Source organism: Mizuhopecten yessoensis, unplaced genomic scaffold (genome assembly GCF_002113885.1).
Source record: "Mizuhopecten yessoensis strain PY_sf001 unplaced genomic scaffold, ASM211388v2 scaffold2599, whole genome shotgun sequence".
Lineage (NCBI taxonomy): Eukaryota > Metazoa > Mollusca > Bivalvia > Pectinida > Pectinidae > Mizuhopecten > Mizuhopecten yessoensis.
The window spans coordinates 555,094-581,175 of NW_018404626.1; the positions used below are offsets into that span (position 1 = coordinate 555,094).

General features: G+C 38.0%; 1 protein-coding gene across 2 annotated transcripts in view; it reads right to left on the reverse strand.

The window, feature by feature from the left end:
• Positions 1 to 3,194: 3,194 nt before the first annotated feature.
• LOC110446179 (sex peptide receptor-like) overlaps positions 3,195 to 26,082 on the reverse strand; it is an 88,606-nt gene continuing 65,718 nt past the window's right edge. For both annotated transcript variants that reach the window (XM_021491200.1, XM_021491201.1), the window contains exon 3: positions 3,195 to 8,721. In XM_021491200.1, the coding sequence (XP_021346875.1) occupies positions 7,561 to 8,676 (1,116 nt within the window). In that variant the 5' untranslated portion in view covers positions 8,677 to 8,721 and the 3' untranslated portion in view covers positions 3,195 to 7,560. The remainder of the gene's footprint in view (positions 8,722 to 26,082) is intronic.

Consider the following 26,082-nt stretch of genomic DNA (forward strand, 5'->3'; position numbering starts at 1 on the left):
GGTGTGTACCCGTGACTAAACAAGGGCTTGAGGTTCTTTTAGTACTGACACTTTCGGTGTGTACCTGTGACTAAACAAGGACTTAAGGTTCTTTTAGTACTGACACTTCCGGTCTGTACCCGTGACTTAACAAGGGCTTGAGGTTCTTTTAGTACTGACACTTTCGGTGAGTACCCGTGACTAAACAAGGGCTTGAGGTTCTTGTAGTACTGACACTTCCGGTGTGTACCCGTGACTTAACAAGGTTTAGTACTGACACTTCTGTTGTGTACCTGTGACGAAAGAAGGGCTTAAGGTTCCTTTAGTACTGACCCTTTCGGTGAGTACCCGTGACTAAACAAGGTCTTGAGGTTCCTTTAGTACTGACACTTTCGGTGTGTACCCGTGACTAAACAAGGGCTTGATGTTCCTTTAGTACTGACACTTCTGGTGTGTACCCGTGACTAAACAAGGGCTTGAGGTTCTTTTAGTACTGACACTTTCGGTGTGTACCCGTGACCTAACAAGGGCTTGAGGTTCCTTTAGTACTGACACTTCTGGTGTGTACCCGTGACTAAACAAGGGCTTGAGGTTCTTTTAGTACTGACACTTTCGGTGTGTACCCGTGACCTAACAAGGGCTTGAGGTTCCTTTAGTACTGACACTTCCGGCGTGTACCCATTACTAAACAAGGGCTTGAGGTTCCTTTAGTACTGACACTTTCGCTGCGTACCCGTGACTTAACAAGAGCTTGAGGTTCTTTTAGTTCTAACACTTCCGGTGTGTACCCATTACTAAACAAGGGCTTGAGGGTCCTTTAGTACTGACACTTCCGGCGTGTACCCATTACTAAACAATGGCTTGAGGTTCCTTTAGTACTGACCCTTCCGGCGTGTACCCATTACTAAACAAGGGCTTGAGGTTCTTTTAGTTCTAACACTTCCGGTGTGTACCCATTACTAAACAAGGGCTTGAGGACTTTTGTGTGTACCCGTGACTTAACAAGTGCTTGATGTTCTTTTAGTTCTGACACTTCCGGTGTGTACCCGTGACTAAACAAGGGCTTAAGGTTCTTTTAGTACTGATAGGTCAATACGTCGTAACATTGTGATGTTTAAGAACTTGTTTTGTGTTATGCGCGACCTAAATTTGTGCAATGTGTGAGACTTTATTTGAAGTCCTGTGAGACCTTTTGTTATGTCATGTAAGACTTTCTTTAGTGCTATCCTAAACTATATTTTGTGTTATCTAAGACCTTATTTTGTAATATATGGCACATTTATTTTGCTATCCGAGACATTTTTTGTGTAATCCAACACTTTATTTTGTGTTACGTTACACTTATTTTGTGTTACAGGTATGTGATACTTATTTTGTGTAACTTAAGACCTTATTTTTGGCTATGTAAAACTTTATTTTGTGTATTAGGGGAGACATTTTTTGTGTTATTCCAGCCATTATTTTGTTTTATACGAGTCCCTATTTCGTGTTATTTGGGACTTTATTATGCCCCCCGATGTTTTTCGCATTCTGGGACTTTACCTGAGCGAGTATTACGCTAATTTTATTTGCGTTATTGGAAATTAATATTATACTCACATTTAAATGTGAAATTGCCATTATAAAAATAAAAAATAAATTACTGGCATATTTAGCACTTTGGATAACATTGCCAGATTGTTGAAGGCAAGCATCGTCATTTTGACGTCACAACCAGTACGTTAAAATCACTGGCATCTTAATAACAGATTTTATGTAATATTTATAGAAAACTAATGCTCCATTCATCGTCTCTATTTTACTCCCAAAAACAAACCGCACAAACAAAATTAAATTCACATTATTCGCGTTCAGTTTGTAATATTCCTGTTTTGTCTTTGGCCTTCGTTCATGTTTCCTGTGTCTTTTTGTTGAAGTAATTTATGTATGTCTAGATCAATCTGGCTCTCGAGTTCTTGTCGAGCTTCTCGACCTACGGTACGGACCACATCCGTTTTAAATTAGTGTATAGGTAATGTCACCGTCAAAGTAATGTTTGATAGGCATATGATGGTAACTAAACCTAAGGAAATTCTTTGTATTTGTTATCCGAAATATTGTAAATCGTAAAGTGTTCAAACCTATGAGAACTAGTGACTTCCCACCAGAACCTGCGGCTCGATACTTCCTCGAGCTTTAGTGTTCAAAGAACCACTCCACTTGTTTTCCTCGTGTAAATCTATCATTGTTATAGATATCATCAGTCATATCACAACGTGTGCCCCCCGCATTGTTGATAATAACACGCGTTATGTCTTCTTACTAAAAGCCTGATAAACATCAAACGTTATCCGGTAACCGGAAGCTCCGTTTCCAAACCCGTATTGATGCTGTCGAGAACTATGACTGTGATTGCTGGCGCATGATACCGACTCTACATTGAGCGGAATTATGGATCTCCATGCTGTCAAAGTGCTATTTATCCAACTTCCCCCACGACAAGTGTGAAGTCGTACTAGCTGACAGAGCTTTTAACAATATTACATTTATCTGTATAAAGGACTTGGTACAATGTTGGTAATATTAATTATACCCTATCGACATCTTCTAGAGACGAGATAGTGCCCACTAATATAAATATGAAATCGAAATGATTTATTACGAGAAAAATGTAAAAAGGATGTTACAGTGTGTTTGATTGGTTTAAACACGTCGCGTGCCCGGAACACATATTAAGTATCCCTCACGTGCACGTGCCCAAGTTTCCCTCGTGCCATCCATTTGCTTTTTGGAGGATCCCTCTCGGAGCCTCTTTGGTAGAGTTTATAACGCCCGATGTGTCCCGGACACAGAATATAATATTTGCGTCACTGTTACTCTTCGGTAAAAATACCATATTTTCAGCTGTTTTCGAAGGGAATCATGATTACATTGTATTTTTCCCCCTCTATCAATCATGTTTCTCTCGGGATTCGTCCTCGTAAGAAAGTAATTAATCTAAAGAAAAAACTTTTCGTTACTGAAAAGACGATAAATGTAGTGTAGTATTCGCTACTAATTTAATAAAATGTTGTACAAATCGAAGAGACATTATCAGGTGCCCAGTTACAGGCTCTACAATAAAATGAAGCAGGCTAGGACTGGTGTACCTTTGGAGAATCTCTCCTCGGGATTCGACCCTGAGTACATGTTATACAGTGAAGTATATACAGATAACACAATCCCGGCGTGTGACAAGGAGGTTTTTTATTTAGTTTCGTACAAACATGACAAGGGGATCACTGACCACTCTACATTGTGGCATTGACCTCACATACAAAGGTCACGTGGTCTTACGTAAGACAAATAGTTTCCACCATCTTGCTTACATAATGTCAACATTACATGATGACTTCAGATTTCTTTGAAATTTGACTTCCGTCGTGTCACCGGGAATTTACACTTTTCAATGATTTATTCAAATATCTCGGGATACAAAAACATGTCAATAGCTATTACAAAGAAAGGCTACGTTTCAGACATAATATACAAAGATATGGAAATCTAGTATCAGGACCTTGGCCTATTTTCCATGAAACCGTTCTCACGCTCAAACTTAGATTCCGTGCTTAGCTAAATCCCTCATACCGATGACGAATTATTCAAATTTCCAATTTAATAAAATTTTGAGGAACTTCGGTGAGACTTGAAGCCGTCTACCGTTTGCAATGTCGAGACTTTTCTTTATTATTTAGTAACATGATTTCAGATAGTAACAAGAAAATTGGTCTCGAGAAAGAATCCATGTTTGCGCATGAGATCGTTTCATAATGAAGAGTCCTGGGCCCGTATTCATGAAACCGTTAGCATGCCCAAGCATGGATATTGTGCTCAAGCCTAATTTCTTGGTCCGGTTTGTTAATGATTTGGGGAAAAATTGAAGAGACTTAAAGCCAAATACTGTTTTCAATGTTTACATTTGACTTTTTGATCGCTTGACATGATTTAAGTGAGTAACAAGAAAACTGGTTTCAGCACAGAATCCATGCTTGAGAATGAGAAGGTTTCATTAGTACGGGCTCAGGTACCAATTAAAGACCGAAATACGGAGTAATTTTCAAAAACTACACTTATTTAATCCATTTGGGCGTCCGATTTTCGGAGAGATAAACAAACTGACGAATAACAATCTGATACGATAGGGTTGATATAACACTTCATTTCTCACTTCCGATAACCGGTCCGCTTTGTGGCATGTCGTCTTTTGGTTACCTATTTATCACGTGGCTTGCTGACGAATACAAACAGGTGAAAAGTGAGAGAAAAAAAACGTGTTCCTCGTACATTGTTTTTATTAAAACTAAAATAGTTTTATCTAATTAATGAGGGGACTTAATTGTGCTATGTAATTAATGATATTGTGGAACATATTTTGGTAGCTTTCGTATAAAATTTGCATTGAAAGAGGCAAACATAAATACTACGAAAGAACGCTTGTAGTTAATTTTATAATGATTCATTATGAACTACAAATTATATCTTAGTACTGTAAAAGGAGACATTTTAGTGCTGTTGAAATGCTCGCATTTTTGCGCGTCGACTAAATTAGCTCAGAAACTTTGCCAATGCGAAATTTCCACACAGCGATCAGTTAAATAGGTCACATCGCGTTCATTTCAACACATGATCAGTTAAAAAAGTCACACCGCGTATATTTCCACACATGATCAGTTGAAAAGGTCACAACGGTATATTTACACACATGATCAGTTAAAAAGGTCACACCGCGTATATTTCCACACACGAAAATTTCGACTTTTACAGTATCTATAATTGAACATCTCGTAAACATAACTTAATACCATTACCTCTTTATGTAGGTTACAAACGGTAATCATAAATCAAATATCAACAGTAAAGTCGTAAGAGGATAACATAACTAACATTTCAGACAATAGAAATTGATTTCTTAAATGATTCTTTTCAACTGCTATGAACGTGATAAATATACAATCTAGACTTTAGCTACAGAACACAAAACAAAAATTAACAAAAATAACGCATCACTGTGTCAACAAACAAACCATTGTCATAACAATTCGATTAATTACTACGTCAAGGCACTATCTAGGTCAACATAAAGGTGTTCACGCATGCGCTCTCTCAAACCATTCTTGTGATATCTATTATGAATGGAGTAAGAAAATCAAAATTACGTCACACTGACGTTATACAATACTACATAAACTAGCCCCCCTCCACGAACAGGAATGTCTAAGTTTATTGCCATTGAGAAACTAGTCGTTCCCACAATTCCTCAGTGTTCTATTTGTAAACAGTTAAACATGATGTTATATCACAGACACCACTCGTTAACCCTCGCATTTCATCGTATTTGAAAACAGACAAAACGTCAATACTCCTGATACCACTTTGAATTCTATTTGATTACACTCTTTCAAACACTTTCAAAAATATTTTAAAACACTTCCGGTTACAAAAATTATAGGAACATTACTAGAAGTTTAACTTTATATTACTTGTAGTCTAACTTCTCAGTACCATAATTATAGATTATCACACTGCGTTTTCCCATTGCGAGCACGTGTGAGTGTGTACCTACCGTGGCCTCCCGATCATCCACGCGCGAGCGAGGACAAAATTGTTCGAACGATAAACCCAGAAAAACTTTGTGATATTAATAGATTACCATTTAAATACCACTACCTTATATATTTCTCTACTTATAACAAATGTAAACTAAAAACATCTTCCAACTTGATTTAGGCTCCGTGATCATCGAGCTCCTTGGTCTGTGACAAACGTAGAAAACCTACACGGAGGAATCCTTTAAATTAAAACTATATAGAAATATATTTTTTAAACAATTTTATCAATTATGCTTAAAAGGATGGTGCTGTTATACTCATGTTTTTGTGGGTACTATTTCTGGTTCAGGATGTGAAATGGCGTGAGCAGACGTCTTTTTCTTGAAATGATACATTCCAAAACGGAAAACCATTCTCAAGTTGTTCTCAACTCCTTTTTGAATATGAATATTCTCACACTGACAACACATGATACTGAACTTATCATACTACCGGTAGGCGGTATTATATAGTATATTGATGATGGTCTAATCTCTTATTCTTATAGTCCAATGTTTTCATTACTAGCAGTCAAACTTCACATAGTAGTCTTAAATCTTATTACAAATACTCTTACTTCCCAGTGCTACCAACCTAAAGTCTTACTACAAATAGTATAACTACACTGCACTGATAATTTGAAATCTTATTATTAGTTGTTTAAATTTATATTACTGATCTAAATTATCATTGCTTTTTGTTTCAATTTCCATTACTAGTCTAATTTTCTCATTACAAATACTTTTTGTATAAATTTTCATTACTAGTGGTCTGAACTCGCTATTGGTAGCCTAAAATCGTGTCACTTACAGTCAAACTTCTCAATACAAGTAGCGTGAAGTCTTTTTACTAGAAGTCTAAACTCCTACTACAATTAGTCTCACTTCCCATTACCAGTGGTCTATATTCTTATCATCGAGTCCTATCGGTTAAGTTTGGGGTAACGCTGGATACAGCCGATAATTTGACTTATTTGAATTGATTACTTATTATTTTACCTATAATTTGATACAAACAGTACACACCTACGTTTGATCTCAGTAGATATACATACTATGGCAATATAACACATAAGTCTAGTTCCTGGAGGTATGGAGACTAGCGGTGTCAGTTTTCGAATTCTCGTGATCCCATTGGAAAAAGAACGTCACGTGATAAACTACTATAACTACTTTAATCTTGGTCATGCTATATTGAAATATTTGTGACAAATATAACAATTCGCTTCATGTAATAAAACAGTGTATATGTTAATTCAATTATCGCAACAGTTGTGATTATGTCCCTTAACTTCATTCACTCTTTGTTTTCAGCTTCCCCGTGTTACCATTGTGCTAATGTACTGAACATTGTCATGACTAATACAATTTATACTTCAGACGGACGAATAGACGGACGGATAAAATTCTGTATCGCTAAGTAGACCATCAGTTACTCGGGCCAAAGAAATGAATAATAAACCCTACATTGATAAAATAAAATATAATCAGATGACGTTAAGTGACGGTGTGCAGACGACTGGTCTCTTAGGACGAGTGTACAAAAAGATCACCAAAAGAGCAACATTCGTTTAACAGAAAAAATCAAATCACATTTCCATGGTAACCGACGTTATAACAAAAATAGACGTTCATCCAATCAACATCAGGCTTTTGTCGTTGTCTCCTAGAGTTACCTGCTATCACCGGTTCTCTCAATGTCCCGTGGATCACGGTAATTTTCACCGGTTACCACCTACTACATGTACCACTGTGACGTATAACACAAGTTGCCCTGGTAATATAAAATACTTAGGTACCATGCGTGTTTATGACAACTATATTTTGTACCAGTCAGCTTGTGTCTAAATGAGAGTGTCACGTTCCATTTGAACTACTACGTCAACACTTTCACGACTTTGGTCAACACAGCACGTGCAAATACACGTACACATAAATGGTCATCTCCTATTGGAATTATTACGATCCCTGGCTAGTCACGAGGCGTCTGTGACAATCGTCCGTGTAAAAGATTGATTGTTTAAGCTGATCTTTTCAAAATGTTTCAGCCGTGATGTCCTTTTCAGATACATATCTATAAACCTCTGTCTGAACTGCTGACTCATGATACAGTATAACACAAAATTAATCGCATTGTTAACAAGCGCAATGAAGTCCATCAAGTCGCCGAGAGGCATGTACACGTTATGGTAGAACCCGGAAACTAAAGCACTTGCAAGAATAAGAATTCCTTGTGGAAATTCAGTCACCAAGAATAGAATCATCACAACTAACAACATACGGGTAGTTTTAGACTGACGCACTTCCCGTTTACAGTTGGAGTTGGTGGACGAAAGTCTCCGCCTTCGCTTCTTGCCTTTAATGCCAACACTGTAGAGTAAGGAACCACCGAATATAACCATGAGTGCACAGGGAACGAGCTTGGCCAATATCGCGTAAGATATGACGTTGGCGAACGCAATCGGTTCTGTCTCGTTGGTGGCGAGTTTAAGGTCACGGAGTCCATAGAGACTAGTGTTACCAATGTCAACACGCTCAATTTTGTTGGTGAGGTAGTTAGGAACCATGGCTAAGGTAGACGCGACGTACACCACCAAAGTCACGGCCTTCACCTGTTGTATGCTACGTTGTTTGGCCTGAGGACCCCTCACGGGGGTACGCATCTGCATGAACCGGAAGACAGAAAGCGAAACTCCGAGCCAGATAGAGATGGTGTGTGTGGTGGCCGCCAGGTTTACCGAGATTAACATAAAGGTGGCCCAACCTTCAGTGTACTTTTCGGGCGAAACCTCGGCCGGGTCATGGATACAGTAAAAGTGGATTGCGAAAGGCATGTAGGGCATCATTGTGAGGATGTCGGAGAACGCCAGTCCGCACAGGAACAGGTTTGTAGCAGTGCGCATGTCTCGTCGTGAAAGAATCGTGATATTGAAAACATTTGTACAGATTCCAAAGGCACACACGATAATGGAGGCGTAACCATGGACACCAGAAAACCATTGTTGGAAGGCAAGCAGGAAGGAGGATGGCGCAGGGTTGTTCATGTCAGGCCCCATCCCCGGGGCTGCGCTAGTCACGTTCGGCGTATCCATGGCTATCGGTTATCTTCAGACACCCAGCTCAGTAAGCAAGACCGCCTGAAAGTAGAGGACAAACTGCTTTATGTGTGGAAATATTTTTAAACATTTGCATTGGAAGTAATCATTCTATCAATTGTGGCACGCAATCATATCGATTCAATTTCTTTATTCACTCAAAAAGCAACAATCTTTTGGAAGCTTTGTAAATACTGAAGAAAAACACAGAAGTGTCATCAGGACTTTGTTGTAAAATCAGTTAAAATAAATCCAATTGTATCTGTGCATGCCCTACTGATAAACTCGTCGGCTCCCAACTTAAAGTCGTATTATGGAAATGGATTTGCAAGTCATTGATTGCACGAATAGAGCTAATCTTGGGATGGCGATAGTGTAAATAGTTCGACCTTCGTTTGACATTATGGTAAAATGAAACCTTTTCAATTGTATAATGTAAACCGCTGCCGATGACTGGCTGATGAGGCCCCACAGCGTCCGTATCTAAGCGATTTACACACTGACAAACCGTCCTCCCAGTCACCGTGCTGGTTTGCTTCCTTATGCATGCTTACTAGACGGATTTAGCAGAAACATTTTTTCGTTGTTCTTTTTTATTTATCTAACGATTTTTCTTGAGCTCAGTTTGAACCTGAATAAACCTATGATGGAAGGGTGATAGTTGTCTGAACCCTTATCACCCATTCGGCCACTTAGTGCACTATCGTCAAAGTGTTATCCCCGAACAAATTTCCGCCGATCATAACATGCTAGTCCCATTACCTACAATGATCAACTATCGTATTGACGCATGCGTATTCAGAAGGAACAGAAACACCAGGTCAAACACGAGTTCCAACCCGGAACACTATCTACTAAGATGATAAGTGATCGCCGGTGATTGTCCTCATTAACTCTCATTATATCAAACCATCTATATAGAATGTTCTAATGGACCTGGCGATAACAGAGCCCCTACCTCCCCACCGCCACACGTAGTCTACGGCATGTATCTACAGTGTGAAATGTATATCTGGAAACGATGCATTTAAAACGATAACTTAATGCTGTTTTAGGAGAAATGGTCTTCCTACTAGTGCTGTTTTAGGAGAAATGGTCTTCCTACTAGTGCTGTTTCAATGAGAAATGGTCTTCCTACTAATGCTGTTTTAGGAGAAATGGTCTTCCTACTAGTGCTGTTTTAGGAGAAATGGTCTTCCTACTAGTGCTGTTTCAATGAGAAATGGTCTTCCTACTAGTGCTGTTTTAGGAGAAATGGTCTTCCTACTAGTGCTGTTTTAAGGAGAAATGACCTTCCTACTAGTGCTGTTTCAATGAGAAATGGTCTTCCTACTAGTGCTGTTTTAATGAGAAATGGTCTTCCTACTAGTGCTGTTTTAATGAGAAATGGCCTTCCTACTAGTGCTGTTTTAAGGAGAAATGGTCTTCCTACTAGTGCTGTTTCAATGAGAAATGGTCTTCCTACTAGTGCTGTTTTAATGAGAAATGGTCTTCCTACTAGTGCTGTTTTAATGAGAAATGGCCTTCCTACTAGTGCTGTTTTAAGGAGAAATGGTCTTCCTACTAGTGCTGTTTCAATGAGAAATGGTCTTCCTACTAGTGCTGTTTTAATGAGAAATGGTCTTCCTACTAGTGCTGTTTTAATGAGAAATGGCCTTTCTACTAGTGCTGTTTTAAGGAGAAATGGTCTTCCTACTAGTGCTGTTTCAATGAGAAATGGTCTTCCTACTAGTGCTGTTTTAATGAGAAATGACCTTCCTACTAGTGCTGTTTTAATGAGAAATGGCCTTTCTACTAGTGCTGTTATAAGGAGAAACGGTCTTCCTACTAGTGCTGTTTCAATGAGAAATGGTCTTCCTACTAGTGCTGTTTTAATGAGAAATGACCTTCCTACTAGTGCTGTTTTAATGAGAAATGGCCTTCCTACTAGTGCTGTTTCAATGAGAAATGCCCTTCCTGCTAGTGCTGTTTTAAGGAGAATGACCTTCCTGCTAGTGCTGTTTTAAGGAGAAATTACCTTCCCGCTAGTGCTGTTTTAAGGAGTTTCAATGAGAAATGCCCTTCCTGCTAGTGCTGTTATAAGGAGAATGACCTTCCTGCTAGTGCTGGTTTAAGGAGAAATGACCTTCCTGCTAGTGCTGTTTCAATGAGAAATGACCTTCCTACTAGTAGAAATGACCTTCCTGCTAGTGCTGTTTAAATGAGAAATGACCTTCCTACTAGTGCTGTTTCAATGAGAGTGCTGTTTTAAGGAGAAATGACCTCCCTGCTAGTGCTGTTTCAATGAGAAATGGTCTTCATACTAGTGCTGTTTTAATGAGAAAAGGAGAAATGACCTTCCTGCTAGTGCTGTTTCAATAAGAAAAGACCTTCCTACTAGTGCTGTTTTAATGAGTAATGACCTTCCTACTAGTGCTGTTTTGAGGTGAATGACCTTCCAACTATTGCTGTTTTAAGGAGAATGACCTTCCTGATAGTGCTGTTTTAAGGAGAATGACCTTCCTACTAGTGGTGTTTTAAGGAGAAATGGTCTTCCTACTGGTGCTGTTTTAAGGAGAAATGGTATTCCTACTAGTGCTGTTTCAATGAGACATGACCTTCCTACTAGTGCTGTTTCAATGAGAGTGCTGTTTTAAGGAGAAATGACCTCCCTGCTAGTGCTGTTTCAATGAGAAATGGTCCTCCTACTAGTGCTGTTTTAATGAGTAATGACCTTCCTACTAGTGCTGTTTCAATGAGACATGACCTTCCTACTAGTGCTGTTTTGAGGTGAATGACCTTCCAACTATTGCTGTTTTAAGGAGAATGACCTTCCTACTAGGGATGTTTTAAGGAGAAATGGGCTTCCTACTAGTGCTGTTTTAATGTGAAATGGCCTTCCTACTAGTGCTGTTTCAATGAGAAATGACCTTCCTACTAGTGGTGTTTTAAGGAGAAATGGTCTTCCGACTAGTGCTGTTTCAATGAGAAATGACCTTCCTACTAGTGCTGTTTTAATGAGTAATGACCTTCCTACTAGTGCTGTTTTGAGGTGAATGACCTTCCAACTATTGCTGTTTTAAGGAGAATGACCTTCCTACTAGTGTTGTTTTAAGGAGAAATGGTCTTCCTACTGGTGCTGTTTTAAGGAGAAATGGTCTGCCTACTAGTGCTGTTTCAATGAGAAATGCCCTTCCTGCTAGTGCTGTTTTCAGGAGAAATGGCCTTCCTGCTAGTGCTGTTTTCAGGAGAAATGACCTTCCTGCTAGTGCTGTTTTCAGGAGTATGACCTTCCTACTAGTGCTGTTTCAATGAGAAATGGCCTTCCTACTAGTGCTGTTTTAATGAGAAATGCCCTTCCTTCTAGTGCTATTTTAATGAGAAATGGACTTCCTACTAGTGCTGTTTCAATGAGACATGACCTTCCTACTAGTGCTGTTTCAATGAGAGTGCTGTTTTAAGGAGAAATGACCTTCCTACTAGTAGAAATGACCTTCCTGCTAGTGCTGTTTCAATGAGAAATGCCCTTCCTGCTAGTGCTGTTTCAATAAGAAAAGACCTTCCTACTAGTGCTGTTTTAATGAGAAATGGCCTTTCTACTAGTGCTGTTTTAAGGAGAAATTGTCTTCCTACTAGCGCTGTTTCAATGAAAAATGGTCTTCCTACTAGTGCTGTTTTAATGAGAAATGACCTTCCTTCTAGTGCTATTTTAATGAGAAATGGCCTTCCTACTAGTGCTGTTTCAATGAGAAATGACCTTCCTGCTAGTGCTGTTTTAAGGAGAATGACCTTCCTACTAGTGCTGTTTTAATGAGAAATGACCTTCCTTCTAGTGCTGTTTAAATGAGAAATGGTCTTCCTACTAGTGCTGTTTCAATGAGAAATGACCTTCCTACTAGTGCTGTTTTAATGAGAAATGGCCTTTCTACTAGTGCTGTTTTAAGGAGAAATGGTCTTCCTACTAGTGCTGTTTCAATGAGAAATGGTCTTCCTCCTAGTGCTGTTTTAATGAGTAATGACCTTCCTACTAGTGCTGTTTTAATGAGAAATGGCCTTTCTACTAGTGCTGTTTTAAGGAGAAATGGTCTTCCTACTAGTGCTGTTTCAATGAGAAATGACCTTCATACTAGTGCTGTTTTAATGAGAAATGACCTTCCAACTAGTGATGTTTTAAGGAGAAATGACCTTCCTACTAGTGCTGTTTTAATGAGAAATGACCTTCCTACTAGTGCTGTTTTAAGGAGAAATGACCTTCCTGCTAGTGCTGTTTCAATGAGAAATTGTATTCTTACTAGTGCTGTTTCAATGAGAAATGACCTTCCTGCTAGTGCTGTTTTAAGGAGAATGACCTTCCTACTAGTGCTGTTTTAAGGAGAAATGACCTTCCTACTAGTGCTGTTTCAATGAGAAATGACCTTCATACTAGTGCTGTTTTAATGAGAAATGACCTTCCAACTAGTGATGTTTTAAGGAGAAATGACCTTCCTACTAGTGCTGTTTTAAGGAGAAATGACCTTCCTGCTAGTGCTGTTTCAATGAGAAATGACCTTCCTGCCAGTGCTGTTTTAAGGAGAAATGACCTTCCTACTAGTGCTGTTTCAATGAGAAATGACCTTCCTGCTAGTGCTGTTTTAAGGAGAAATGGTCTTCCTACTAGTGCTGTTTCAATGAGAAATGGTCTTCCTACTAGTGCTGTTTTAAGGAGAAACTACCGTTCTTTTAACAGCCAAGGTTAAGGATGTACACCCCAGAGAAGTCAAACATTTCCTGTTTTAAACTTTTTTTCTTATATGGATATTTGGAAAAAGGCGTTAATGGCATTGTAGAAAATGCAAAAAAGAATGGATGTCCGTGTGTTCGTTTTTGTGCTATGATCGGTCAAAGGTACCAATTTAACACAACAAGTGATTTTAAGTGATTTTGACCATTTGCAGAACAAATTCATACAATTTCTTACGAGTGGGTTATCAGTTATGTATGAATGTTTGTAGAATTTATGAAAATTATATTTTATTTTAAATTAAGGAAGTAAAATTTCTTAATCTTATTTTTTTTACTTCAGAAAGCCGATTTTAGTTACCCCTTCCCCATATTTTTTAATGAAAAAATATTCTTTTTTTACCATTTTTTGCAGATTAAACGCTTGATATAAAAAGTTCTGCTATTAAACTTTTTTTAATATCTAATGAATTAAAAGAAAATGTGTTTTTCTTTGTAAAACATCCACAAAACATCCGTGTGCTTCTTTTTTTGTCCCATTATCATTTGTGTTATTTTTGACCTTTTTCGGGGTCAAAAATCAAAAGTGCTTCAGTTACAATAAAGATGTTAAAAAATATCAATAACGTATAATTTTCCGGTTTGTTGCATATTATTTTTATCATTTTAAACATTATAAAGTTGTACAGCAAAATTGAACCTGCTACAATTAAAAATGGCGACACAATGACAATTTTTAAAAGTGATCAATCTAGTGTCAAAAAACGTAAAATTTTGGCCTTTTTTGAAGCGCAAGAAATACACATTAATACACAATTTCAAAATGAAATTTCTACAAACAACAGGCATCCAGTTTTTTGACATATTTTTCAGATGCGTGTTTGCTAACAAACTTGATCATAATTTGTTGAATATTACAAAAACCCGTTACACCAGATCAAAACGAGACTTGAACGTGATTGAAACCGCAGAAGAGTACATACTTACACATCAATTGACGTCACATTCTCAACTAACATGACATAATTCCAAACTTTCAACGTCATACATTCCTACCGTTACAATTTTGCAACTTTAAATCACATCACAGTACAACAAGGTCACTCGGCGATAACTGGGTTAAGAATATGCTTGCGCTCGGATTATATTCATTACAGCTTCCGGTGAACTGGTTCCGCGTATTTTATAAGCACCACAGCGAGATTTATCTTAATTGTATACAATCTAATATACCTTGTCTAACAAATAGCTCGTGTCATCGAGCATGATTTGCGCAGTCGTCCTTCCGGTTAGTAACCTCCAGTTATAGACATGGTTATGACCACTAACTCATCTACATGTCCAGACCGCACGGGTAACCATAGAAATCATCAAAACGATTTGATGTCAAGCACATGACCATGAGTGAACGGGATATTGTCCGGGGAGACGAGACATGACTTGCTCATTAGTTAGCCTCACTGGAATAGATCAATGTCTGTCATAACATTTCCATATTCGTTGTGACGAGATCCAAAAAAATATCAGCAGTTGATACTCCAATAACCCTGAAGTTATGGGTTTGTTAGCCAATGTGGCATTGCTATGGGTTTGTTAGCTTATTTGGCATTGCTCTGGGTTCGTTTGTCAATCACGCGTTAAGTCCTTAAATTAAAAAGAAAACTCTGTGAGCACATTTTCTTCATAAGAAACGCACACACATAATAGGAAATACCGAATGTCAGCAAAAGCCTTTTTCGGATCAACTTACATGACACCGGAAGACAAATGGTTTTCCTTAGCTTGTAATAAGACACTATGTAAACGCATTGCACATGCAATATAATTTGTTGTATAGAATGGCCGGGTAACTGTTCGACTCTCACTGCGGTAGCGCCGTCTCTTCCTGTCGAGACTACCCTAAAGGGAGATAACCGTAGACTAGTCTAATTTATGGAAGCATGTTTTGCACGTGTAATGTGTTAACTGTGACTGTTGTGAGCTCTACGAGTTAATCGGACAACTAATCTGGCATTTACCATTATTCTGCGATAAGGATCCTCTTTCTCACATAAACATGCCTATAGCATCTCACTGCGCATGTCCAGATAACAGTACACTGATCTAGCGGACCTGAACATTTGAATACACTTATAAAATAACATAGATTAACGAACTGCATGCTCGTGGTGCTCCTGGTGATAAACAAATCTAAAAACAATCAGGAAGTTTTATGGTAGAAGATTAAAAATTCGATTTTAAATCAAACTTAATAATGAGAAAGACATTTACTTGATCAGTTGAGTACACGTTCCGCCAATAAGACATAAATCAACTAGACTACGGTGGTATTAAACCTCCTAAAGTGCGCATGTCTCAAATAATGACTTCGGTATGAACATGTAAGCCATCCATACAAGCTTAAAAGTTATTTCTACCAGAGATAATTTATTGAGTGAACTTTATCGACAAAATTCTCGTTCAAGATTAAAGATATTTCACCAAATTGGAAATCATTAATGCTCGGAACTATTTACGACAAATTATATAAGAAAATAATGAATAAGACTTCCATCTGTCTAACAAAGCTGCTTGGTAAGATAACAAGATTTTGAACCTTACAATGGGAGAAACTCTAAACGACATGACAAGTCAAATACAATCACTTTTCACGGAAACTGCAATTACTGATAATAGTCTTCATCAAGAACATCTAATGAACACATAATACATTTTGTGTACCATTACCGTATAATTGTGTTCAATTTGCATAGATTTAAATCTTACAGAACGATTCAATCACGGACACCAATGATGGGACCCTACCAGGCATACGATCAGACACGCCTTTCCGACATTTCTATATCGACGCAATACATAACCATACGATAGCTTCATAACCAATTATTTACCGGAATATTTCTAAATCGTTTTTAACACTTAGTTTCCAATCGATTTACTACGTCTGCATCTTTATACAGTCCAACAACAACGAGTCATGGGTTCCGTTAGAACCGGCTGATGGCGGGCAGGCTTATATATAGAGTAACGCGAATTCCGGGCCATAAAACTATATGTGGGAGATCGAACGATAATGGCTGTTGAACTGTAAATCATTGGAACACATTTGGTGTGACGGATAGCTCACAGCACGTGTCATCTCACCTGTATTGCCGTGCATTAGTGACATGTGACCCCCTATTGACGTTATCTACGTCATTTGTGTTATTTACCGTGCTGGCACGCGCATCTTTTAGCACGTCCTAATGCACAGGATGTGATATTAACTGTACCTTTCTGTATGGTTATGAATAACGACCATTACATAAACGTCGTTTATTGACAAGTTTATATTACGCAATAATACATTTATCGAAATTAAAACGATGCGGAAGCTATGTAAATTGATCGCGAGACGTACTCCCCATTAAATGAAAATGAAAGCATGTGCATTATTTTAATATGGGCATAATAGAAGTGTTAATTTACTAACCAATAAACCAGAGTTAATGTGACGTCGGACTGATAAACGACAGCAGGCAGACGAAGTATCGCATCATGTACACAAGTACTCGCGCGATGGTCGTAAGGCGTAAAATAATATGGTATCGGGGAAGGGAGATAACCGGGACAGAAGATAGGATGTTCTTCACCTGACACGGGGCTGGTCGTCATGACAGAATACATTTATTATATATACATATACAGTTGTCGACTGGGGCAGCGTCAAATGTTAACCTTGTCAGTTGAGAAACTGCAAACAGGACCCAAATTCATGAATGTTCCAGAAAGACAATTTCCTAAATGAAATATTTCTATTCAAAAGATTATTGAATCTGAGAAAAAAAAATCGTAACTTAAGGATCTTTTCCATAATAGCAGTAATTCATTCCCATAAAAAACAATAAGTTAACGAGTTTTATATGCCTTAAGGAACGATCTGCAAGAACACAATAAAAAAGGCAAAGTTTGTTTTGGTCACAAACAGGAATGAAAAGTTAATTTGCGAGCTTTCGAAAACGTCTGTTTCCTTTGTCAAGCAAAGAGTGTAAATGACCAGTGTCTTAACTCTAAACTGCTGCAAAAAATGTAGAAACGACTCACTAGGCACCAGCGTGCCAAATTAGTAAAGTCATCTGTCAAAAAGCATAGAAACACTTTGCCCAATTACACTCTGATACTGCAGGCTGTCAGAAGGACGGGTAACATGTTTATCCTTTCCGACCCTTATTGAATGTTAAAATGGGGTCATAAAGATGCCTCAGTTGGTGGCCCCCTTCGTCTCTGTAGATCTAATCCCCCTCCCTCCTAACCCAAAGGGTTTCTTTGATTTTCCTTACTTTCCAGTTGTCCTCCCTTGCTTGGCAAAGGAGACAGACGTACAGACGTTTTCGAAAGCGGGCAAAATGAGTTTCAATTCCTGTTTGTGTTCAAAACCAACTTAGCCTTTATTATTCGTACCAAACTGGTGAATCTTATTCCAAGAACACACTCACGAGTTTGCTTAGCAATGTGTGCAATGATTCATACCAAATTCATTTCAAATTGCAACAGTAAATATATAGACGTGTCAAGAGTTCGAAATCCCATGTGGTCATTTTCTTTTGACCAGCCACAGAAACTTGGTACCTTTCTGTAAAGAGTTATCGGAATCATTGGAAATACTACTACTGACTATTCACGGTCTACCAAAATTCGGTAACATTTTTTTAATCATTTTAAAGATCATTGTGTTTTTGCCAGGATGATCTAGATAAAAGGGCAATTGCAAATCGATAGTAGTTTTCCGCTGGTTTAATCAAATATTAGATAGATAGATTTCTGTATTTCCTCTCGGTAAAGAGATTTCAAACGACTGTTCGAAATCATTGATGGAGCAGCTAAGGTGAAGTAAGTTAAAGAAATGTTCTGTATCTTCAGCAGCTGCTTCCATTTGAAAAAGTAAGTAAGGGGTTTCCTTGATAATAAAAAAACATAATAAGTTTGCACGAGAAAATTAACAATACTATCACAACATATAACGAAATAGTTCTATTTTTACTATAGTCAATTAGGATAAGTAATTATATTCACGTAGTAGCTATTAATATCCTCAAAATCCCACATCTTCGAATCACATTCCTTAAATTTTAACCGTTTTTTACGCTTTTTTCCGGGTACTCCGGTTTCCTCCGACATTAAGACCCCCACTCCTGCCTACGCTAGCATCCAACGAGAGTGATTGATTAATACAAGTTGAATTGAATTAACTTGTTTCTAATTGTTTTTAATATAATTAATGCTCAATATAAAACTATTTTTAGAAAGCAGTAACAGCGAGTAACGTAGAATATCGGACTCTTCAGCTGACTTAGTCTGGTTAATACCACAAATGTCTACGTGTGGTACTTCAGTTCCTGTTTTTAAAGTGGTATACCACAGGTTAGAGGCCGTAAACAAAAACCAGAAACATGTAATAAATTCGTTTTGTACACATGGGTCGTTTATTCACAGCCGTTGTGATCGACATGGACGTGTATGCCCACATGTAATGTGTGTTGACAGGCGTGAAACTGACCAGGCGGACGCACAGACAGATGTATATATCATTATCTTATAACAAAGAGAGAGGCGAAAAACGTTAACGAGTCACGTGACCGGCCTTGACTAAAAGACTTATGCTGTACCCGGATAACGGTGTCATGGTAACTAATGCCAGTGTCGCCAGGTGGCGCATCGCTACTTAGTAAGTTATTTTAATGTTGGCAGTTATTGAATGTTATCCAAAAATCTGCTGTTAGCTGTGGATGATAAATAGCTCTGGTAGTTCTCCGCCCATGTATAACTTTTCACGGGATCAGTAAAGAATCTTAGCGACGTATAGGTATTGTATGACTTAATTTTTCAATTGCGTGTGTGAAAGCGACGTTCGTTAACAACCTGTCACCACGCTGTTATGCTATCTTCATTATTACAATTGTAGGCTGTTGTAGTGGTAGATAACTTAAAGATTACAATACACAGTAATACATACAGGATTACAAGCGGTACAAATCTTTTGATAGTGGCACCGAATACTTAGTATAGATCATCAACAATAAAATCGCATGAGTAATAACATGTTTTTTTCATTAATATTACAGACGGATTGTATTGAGCCCGGTATTTGTGCCAGCAAACTCGTTCCAGGTAGTGTACGGTACATGTTCATAGTTTCATCAAGGTAAGCCAAGAAATGAAATCGAACAAAGCTATGACAAAGGGCGAACATAAAATGTACGTATACGGGAAATGATACATCCCTTCGTACTTCGTAAAGAGATGAGGCATTACCCAGAGAATGTGAGTGTTTACTGCACAACCGGAAGTAGTTATGTATCGACCACAGCCATACAACCTACATCTCCCAGCTTTCCTTGCGCTATACGCTCCACGCAACTCTGTAAACGGCTCACTGACTACATCATTTGACCTCGGGGTCAAGGTTTTCTACATGGTAACCAAATGGCAAAAACATATGCGGAAAGTAACTCTGCTGCAAATATCCGTCCTTTTTTCGTTCTTAGATGATCTCTGAGTAATCTACAGGTGACTCACACCAAGAATAACAATATGAACTGGTCAACATTCAAAGTTTTTGAGGAAAAAATTGGTGTAATTAATTGCTACATTGCTAATAAAATTGCAAACAAAAAAATCCGCAATAGTGCATTTACTTTTATTATTATTCAGACCGAAATAACTGTCATTGTAACTGTTTAGATTTTAGAATTTTAACTACACCATATGGATAACCGGAAAACCTCGTGAAAACAAAATGCTCAGTGGATGCTGTTCCACAAAATAAAAGAATTTTATGAAAATAATCGTGTGGAGTTTAAACCAAGTGATTGCCCGATTATCTGTGGCTCCTGTCTCAATACGATATTATGTGTTCCCTAGACGTAAAACAACAAACAAACTGAGATAAACATGTGCCGCACAGATGTATTTAACGATACACGGCAGTACAGTATAGTCGTCACGCACATCGATTGAGATTATTTCGTACTCGTTACGCCCAAAATTCGAATGTCATTTTTTTTTGGTCTGGGCGAGTTCAAATAGATCGACGTCATTCACGGAACATTTAAAACGTCTAAACGGCTAACAATTATATAAGGTATAACAGAAATATAAACAGGACTCGGTCGATAGGATTGGCCGCCATCATTCCGTATCAATTTGTGTACGCACAGTCTGAACTTGACACGTCATTTTCAAACATGCAGGGTTACAAACGAACCCGATACATACAATTTCTCAGAAAACAGTACTAGAGCTATTTAAGTAATTGATTTATAGTTAGCAAGTTACACCTCTAAATGATTGTTTCGGCATGTGCTATTGACTCAGACACCCTATGTTGATGAAAACATTAACCCTAATGTTTTCGCCGTACTACAGTAACTACTCCATCCCAAAGTTTAACATTTGAAAATCAATGTCGGTTGCGCCCCGAGTAAGCCCGTAAGAGCTGGAAGTATATAACATCGACACACGGTGTCAGTTTAGAACAGCTCACTTCGTTACGACTGTTTGGTTAAGTCCCAGGGTACTCTGAGGGGAGGGCCAATGACACAAATTTGGGTAAGTACTTCGGGGATTATGGGGACATACGTTTAGTGTTCGAGGGATATCTAAATCAATCCAGGACGAGATGGTATTGGAGACATTTTATAAGTTCCGGTCTCTACCGCCTACACCAACACGTAAAGTCACCATCAGGATAAATCCCATGGCTTCATCTAAAACCAAGCGATGTAGTGGATATTATGTTCTTTAGAACAAGTATAAGTGAATCAAAGGAGGAAATTCCCCCGTGGTATTGTTTCCCAAATGGGCGATATCGAGAAAATTACACAGTACAGTCTACGTAAACAAAACGATACGCCGTTCAATGACGTGTGTATTCAAATGTTTTCTGCAATGTATGGTTTCACTTAAAAATAACTAAATGAAAAAAGGTCTATTTTTCACTCTCAAAATGACGTTTAACCCCATATCGGAGCCACGCAATGTTCATAACTTGAGGAATTCCACATTGTAAGTGCGGGTTTGCATTAAAAACATGCGATGCTACATTTTTCATTTCTTTTTGTTCTAAAACAGTTCAAGCAATAGGTGACTATTGACAAAGAAAAATATTTCACTTGTTTATTTTATAGTAGATGGGTTGCTATCGAAAATTTCTCGGCTTACTTCTCGGACTGCCTAGACTTGCGCATGACAACAACACGCCTATTTGCCAAAACAAAATAAGATATGGCGCTATCAGTACCACCAATGTGACAAAATGTTATCTGATGTAAAATACGATATTTTTGACAATTAAAAAACGAAATCGACGCCATCACGTATGATATTTTTAGAAGTTTATCTTAGCCTATCAGCAGAGAAAATCTCATTAAACAGAATGTTGTGGATAGCTGAGGTTATTTGATAAGGACTCTGATATTGCTTTGTTGGTGAACGATACTTCAGCGTCAGTCACTGTTTTACTCAGATGTCTCTATAGTTTTACAAAATTTGAGTTTCACATCCATGGAACTCGACACTGCGGTCGTTATTCATGTAAACATCAAAACACTTTCTCTCGGCCGGACCCGGAAGTGACGTTAATCACTGTTATTAGCGCATGTTTGAACATTTTACATATACATACCTTTTAAGGTATTTTCTACGTATGATTCATTTTCTGACTGTTCCACGGTAAAAACAAAACATCTGACGATCCCATTTAACTACTTCCGTCACAAGACATAAATGTGCACTTACATCGAGACAAACACTAAGAACCCCTCTCCCGTTGAAGGCAAAATCCACGTGACCGAACCAGAATACTACCGTTAACCAGGTAGATCTGTAGGTACGAGCGACAATTCCGCAGGGTAAATGTTTCATTTCAGAAATTATGTATGGAAACAAACTCATAATGGAAAAAAGCTTCAGCTGTAGAGTAACCGTTTCTGTTAGTGGTACGACGATCCTTAAAGCCACCACTTCTGTCAAAACAGGACACACAAGTAACCGCCACCGTCAATATAAGACATACCGTCAAAACAAGACACACAAGTAACCGCCCCGTCAATATAAGACATACCGTCAAAACAAGTCACAAGTAATAACTCTCGTCAGAATAAGACATTCCGTCAAAACAAGACACACAAGTAACCGCCACCGTCAATATAAGACATACCGTCAAAACAAGAAACACAAGTAATCGCCACCGTCAATAAAAGACATTCCGTCAAAACATGACACAAAAAAACAGCCACCATCAACATAAGACATACTGTCAAAACAGGACACAAAAGAAAAGCCACCGTCAATATAAGACATTCCGTCAAAACAGGACACACAAGTAACCACTCTCGTCAAAATAAGACATTCCGTCAAAACAAGACACAATAGAACAGCCACCGTCAATATAAGACATTAAAGCAATTTCGAAAACACCTTTGTCGAGTTATACATGGAATGTAAATTATTTTTGAACTTGATTTCGCTGATGATACGGAGGAATGGTTGTTTGGCAACCTTTTTAGTTATATACAGACCTATTGACGCTGATGGTGTGACATTCAGCCAAATTAAAGACATCAGTAACGATATTCCAACACCGTCAGACAATCAGGATTTAAAAAATAGACCCATTACCGGGCTTTCGCCCCTGGAGCTCCTGATAGTGATGGCGGTCGTTTACCTTTCAATTATGCTATCAGTGTTTGTTTTATTTTCATCGTAATTGTAAACCATTTTCAAATCAAAATGTATTCACCAAGCCATAAAATGTTATTTAGAAATAAGACCACCAAGAAATCCATAACACTGTTCATATAGATATGTTAGATATGTTGCTGATATCAAATTGTGCTATCCGATTTAATTCAAAACAGCATTCACGATATTTGGAATGCGTGAAATTCTGGCAGCGCGTGCGACAGGTTAACAGTGCGCAGGGACGGTGGCGGAAGTGTTCCCCGCGGGAGTCACGAGCATTTGTTATTCCTGGAAGTGCAAACCAAGGAATGGCATCCTCTGCGCTGAGATGTACTAACGTAACGACCTGACAGACACAAACAAGTTACCACATGGCCTCCACTTCATCACCATGTATCAAGGTCAAAATTGCTGGACGCTCGGGACTGCAGACCTTTGTGTAATTGGAGGGACGGGGTGGCGACGTGAGGATAAGTCTCTCAGAATCTTTCATACACCAAAAAAAGTTACAGAGAATATTTGTAAAGAGGATTTAAAAAAAAAAAAATGAAAATATCTGGAAATATGGATGATCAAATATGTGAAAATATCAAAAAAATATGTAATCACTGAAATGTAAGAAATTCAACGAAATTTCTGATTTTTACCGCTGATTTCACAAGATCAATGAGTAAACGACAAATAGTTACAGACTATATCACATGGAATCTAATACCAGATGCAAATGCTGTTTTATTATCAAAATCACATATTGATTTAAACAGTGTTATTGATATCTTGTACGTAAGATGTGTCGAATAGAACATATGAAGTTATGTTAAATTTTGACGGAAAATTCCGTAAACTTGCTTTCGTTTGGCGTTCGGACGTTTGTCAGAGGACGGACGTCATATAAACATGAACTTATTCTCGCAAAACAGCGTCTTTTTCATAACAATGTGTGCAAAACAGCGGTCCTCAAATAAGGTAAAAAGTTCGCACGTGCAACAGACACCAAAAAATTTCCTCTAAAATGAAAAATGTGCATTTCGTTGTGGTTAAGAACTGCGCATCATTGAATATGGTTTATAAGCAAATTGTCTTGTTTTCCCCGATATATTTTATGAAAATGCATTCAACCTTTTTGATAACGCCATTTATGTCAAAAAGACAGCTGCAATAAATGCATGATTTTGTCGTGACGTCATAATTAATTATATGACTTTATTAGAAACTTCTATCGAGCCAAGCTCGGATCGGTCAATTAAAGTCAACAACATTTAAAGCAAATGTCAAATAAAGTCAATTTCAATTAAAGTCAATGTCAATTAAAGTCAGTGTCAATTATAGTCAACGTTATATAAAGTTATTGCCATTTAAATTCAAGAGTCACCCCCTGTTATGGTAATCAAATATTCCCGCGTTTCGGTAGTAATAGCGGGAATTATTTGTCTTCGCGGATACGAGGTAAAAACGTGGCGCACGTGCGTTATCGCATGGGCACGCGGTATGTGCTGGGTATAGGCATTCTCCAGTCAGCCACCGAGCAGTTCAGGCCAAATTTTTGTTTTTGCTTTACGAAGTAATGGGTATTTTAGGTGTATTCACTTGTGGACGCACACCCGTGGGTAGGGGTGTTTAGGTACGGGTGGAGTTTAGGAAAGGTTTCGTTAGAGTTGTTTTGTAGTTTCTGTATTGACAGATATATTTGATAAATACATGTGAAATTTAACGCAGGTCCAGCGTTACCCCTAGACCATCCTGCAATGGGCTGTAGTAGTTCTCCCGCCTTTATTATTGCATGTCGGCAATAGGACACAGGTTTCCGAGGGCAGCTCCGGTTTTCCTGGGCGACAGGGTTTTTGGTTTGAGATGGGGAAGGATGTTTTTTTTTAATAACAGATAGCGAGTTTTGTTAACGAATGTTTGGGATGACACATCTTTGTCAATTGTGCTTTTATATATACCGGGTATATAGTACATCTGTATTTTGTATGTGTATCATGTATATATTTTTTCTGCAATATTAAACGCCGACTGCTCGCGGTGCCCAGGGCTAGACGGCAAATGGATACACGAGTGGAGAGAAGACGAGTCAATATTGTTTTTAGTAACAGCTAGGGAAAATATCCGTTCTTCCTGTTAAAGTCCGTAAAGTTTGTCGCCATTTTATGTGATATTTTCTCCATCTATATAACAAAGTTTGTGCATCGCTTTTTCAAAATCAAGACAATCACAGATATTCGATAAAACACGTGTTAAAAGTAGCGTCTAAGTGTAACATTACAAAAACTTCCTTACTAGAACATTTAAAACAACGCCCCTTGATGCTATGCAGGATATTTTACTGTTTATTTAAACGGAAAAATTGTATGATTTTAATATGTCAATTTAAATAAGCTCGCATGATACACGATATAATTTGCTCGCAAGATTATTAGATACTATTTCAATTAACGTTTGTGTACCGGGCACTGTCAATCACACGGTATCGGTAACACTGTCATAAAGAATTATTCTCCTTTAAACAGATGTTATTTCATCCCAGAGCATTCGTTTAGATATCATGTTCAAATTAACCATTTGATACAGAGAAATATTTAATCACGCTTGTACAATAAAACGCTATCAATATTTCAGTGTGAGCTATGCACCATACACACGCAGTCCCTGAGAAAAAGCTCAAACTCACTTAGGTCCATAACACGCAAATGTTATGTTCAATACAGTGGTACTCAAGCACTTTAACGATATGATAGGAAAATACTCCAACGTCGTGAAATATGACATACTGAAATATCACAACGTCGTTACAACATGACATACTGAAATATCAGAACGTCATTACAACATGACATACTGAAATATCAGAACGTCATTACAACATGACATACTTAAATATCACAACGTCGTTACAACATGACATACTGAAATATCAGAACGTCATTACAACATGACATACTTAAATATCACAACGTCGTACCAACATGACATACTGAAATATCA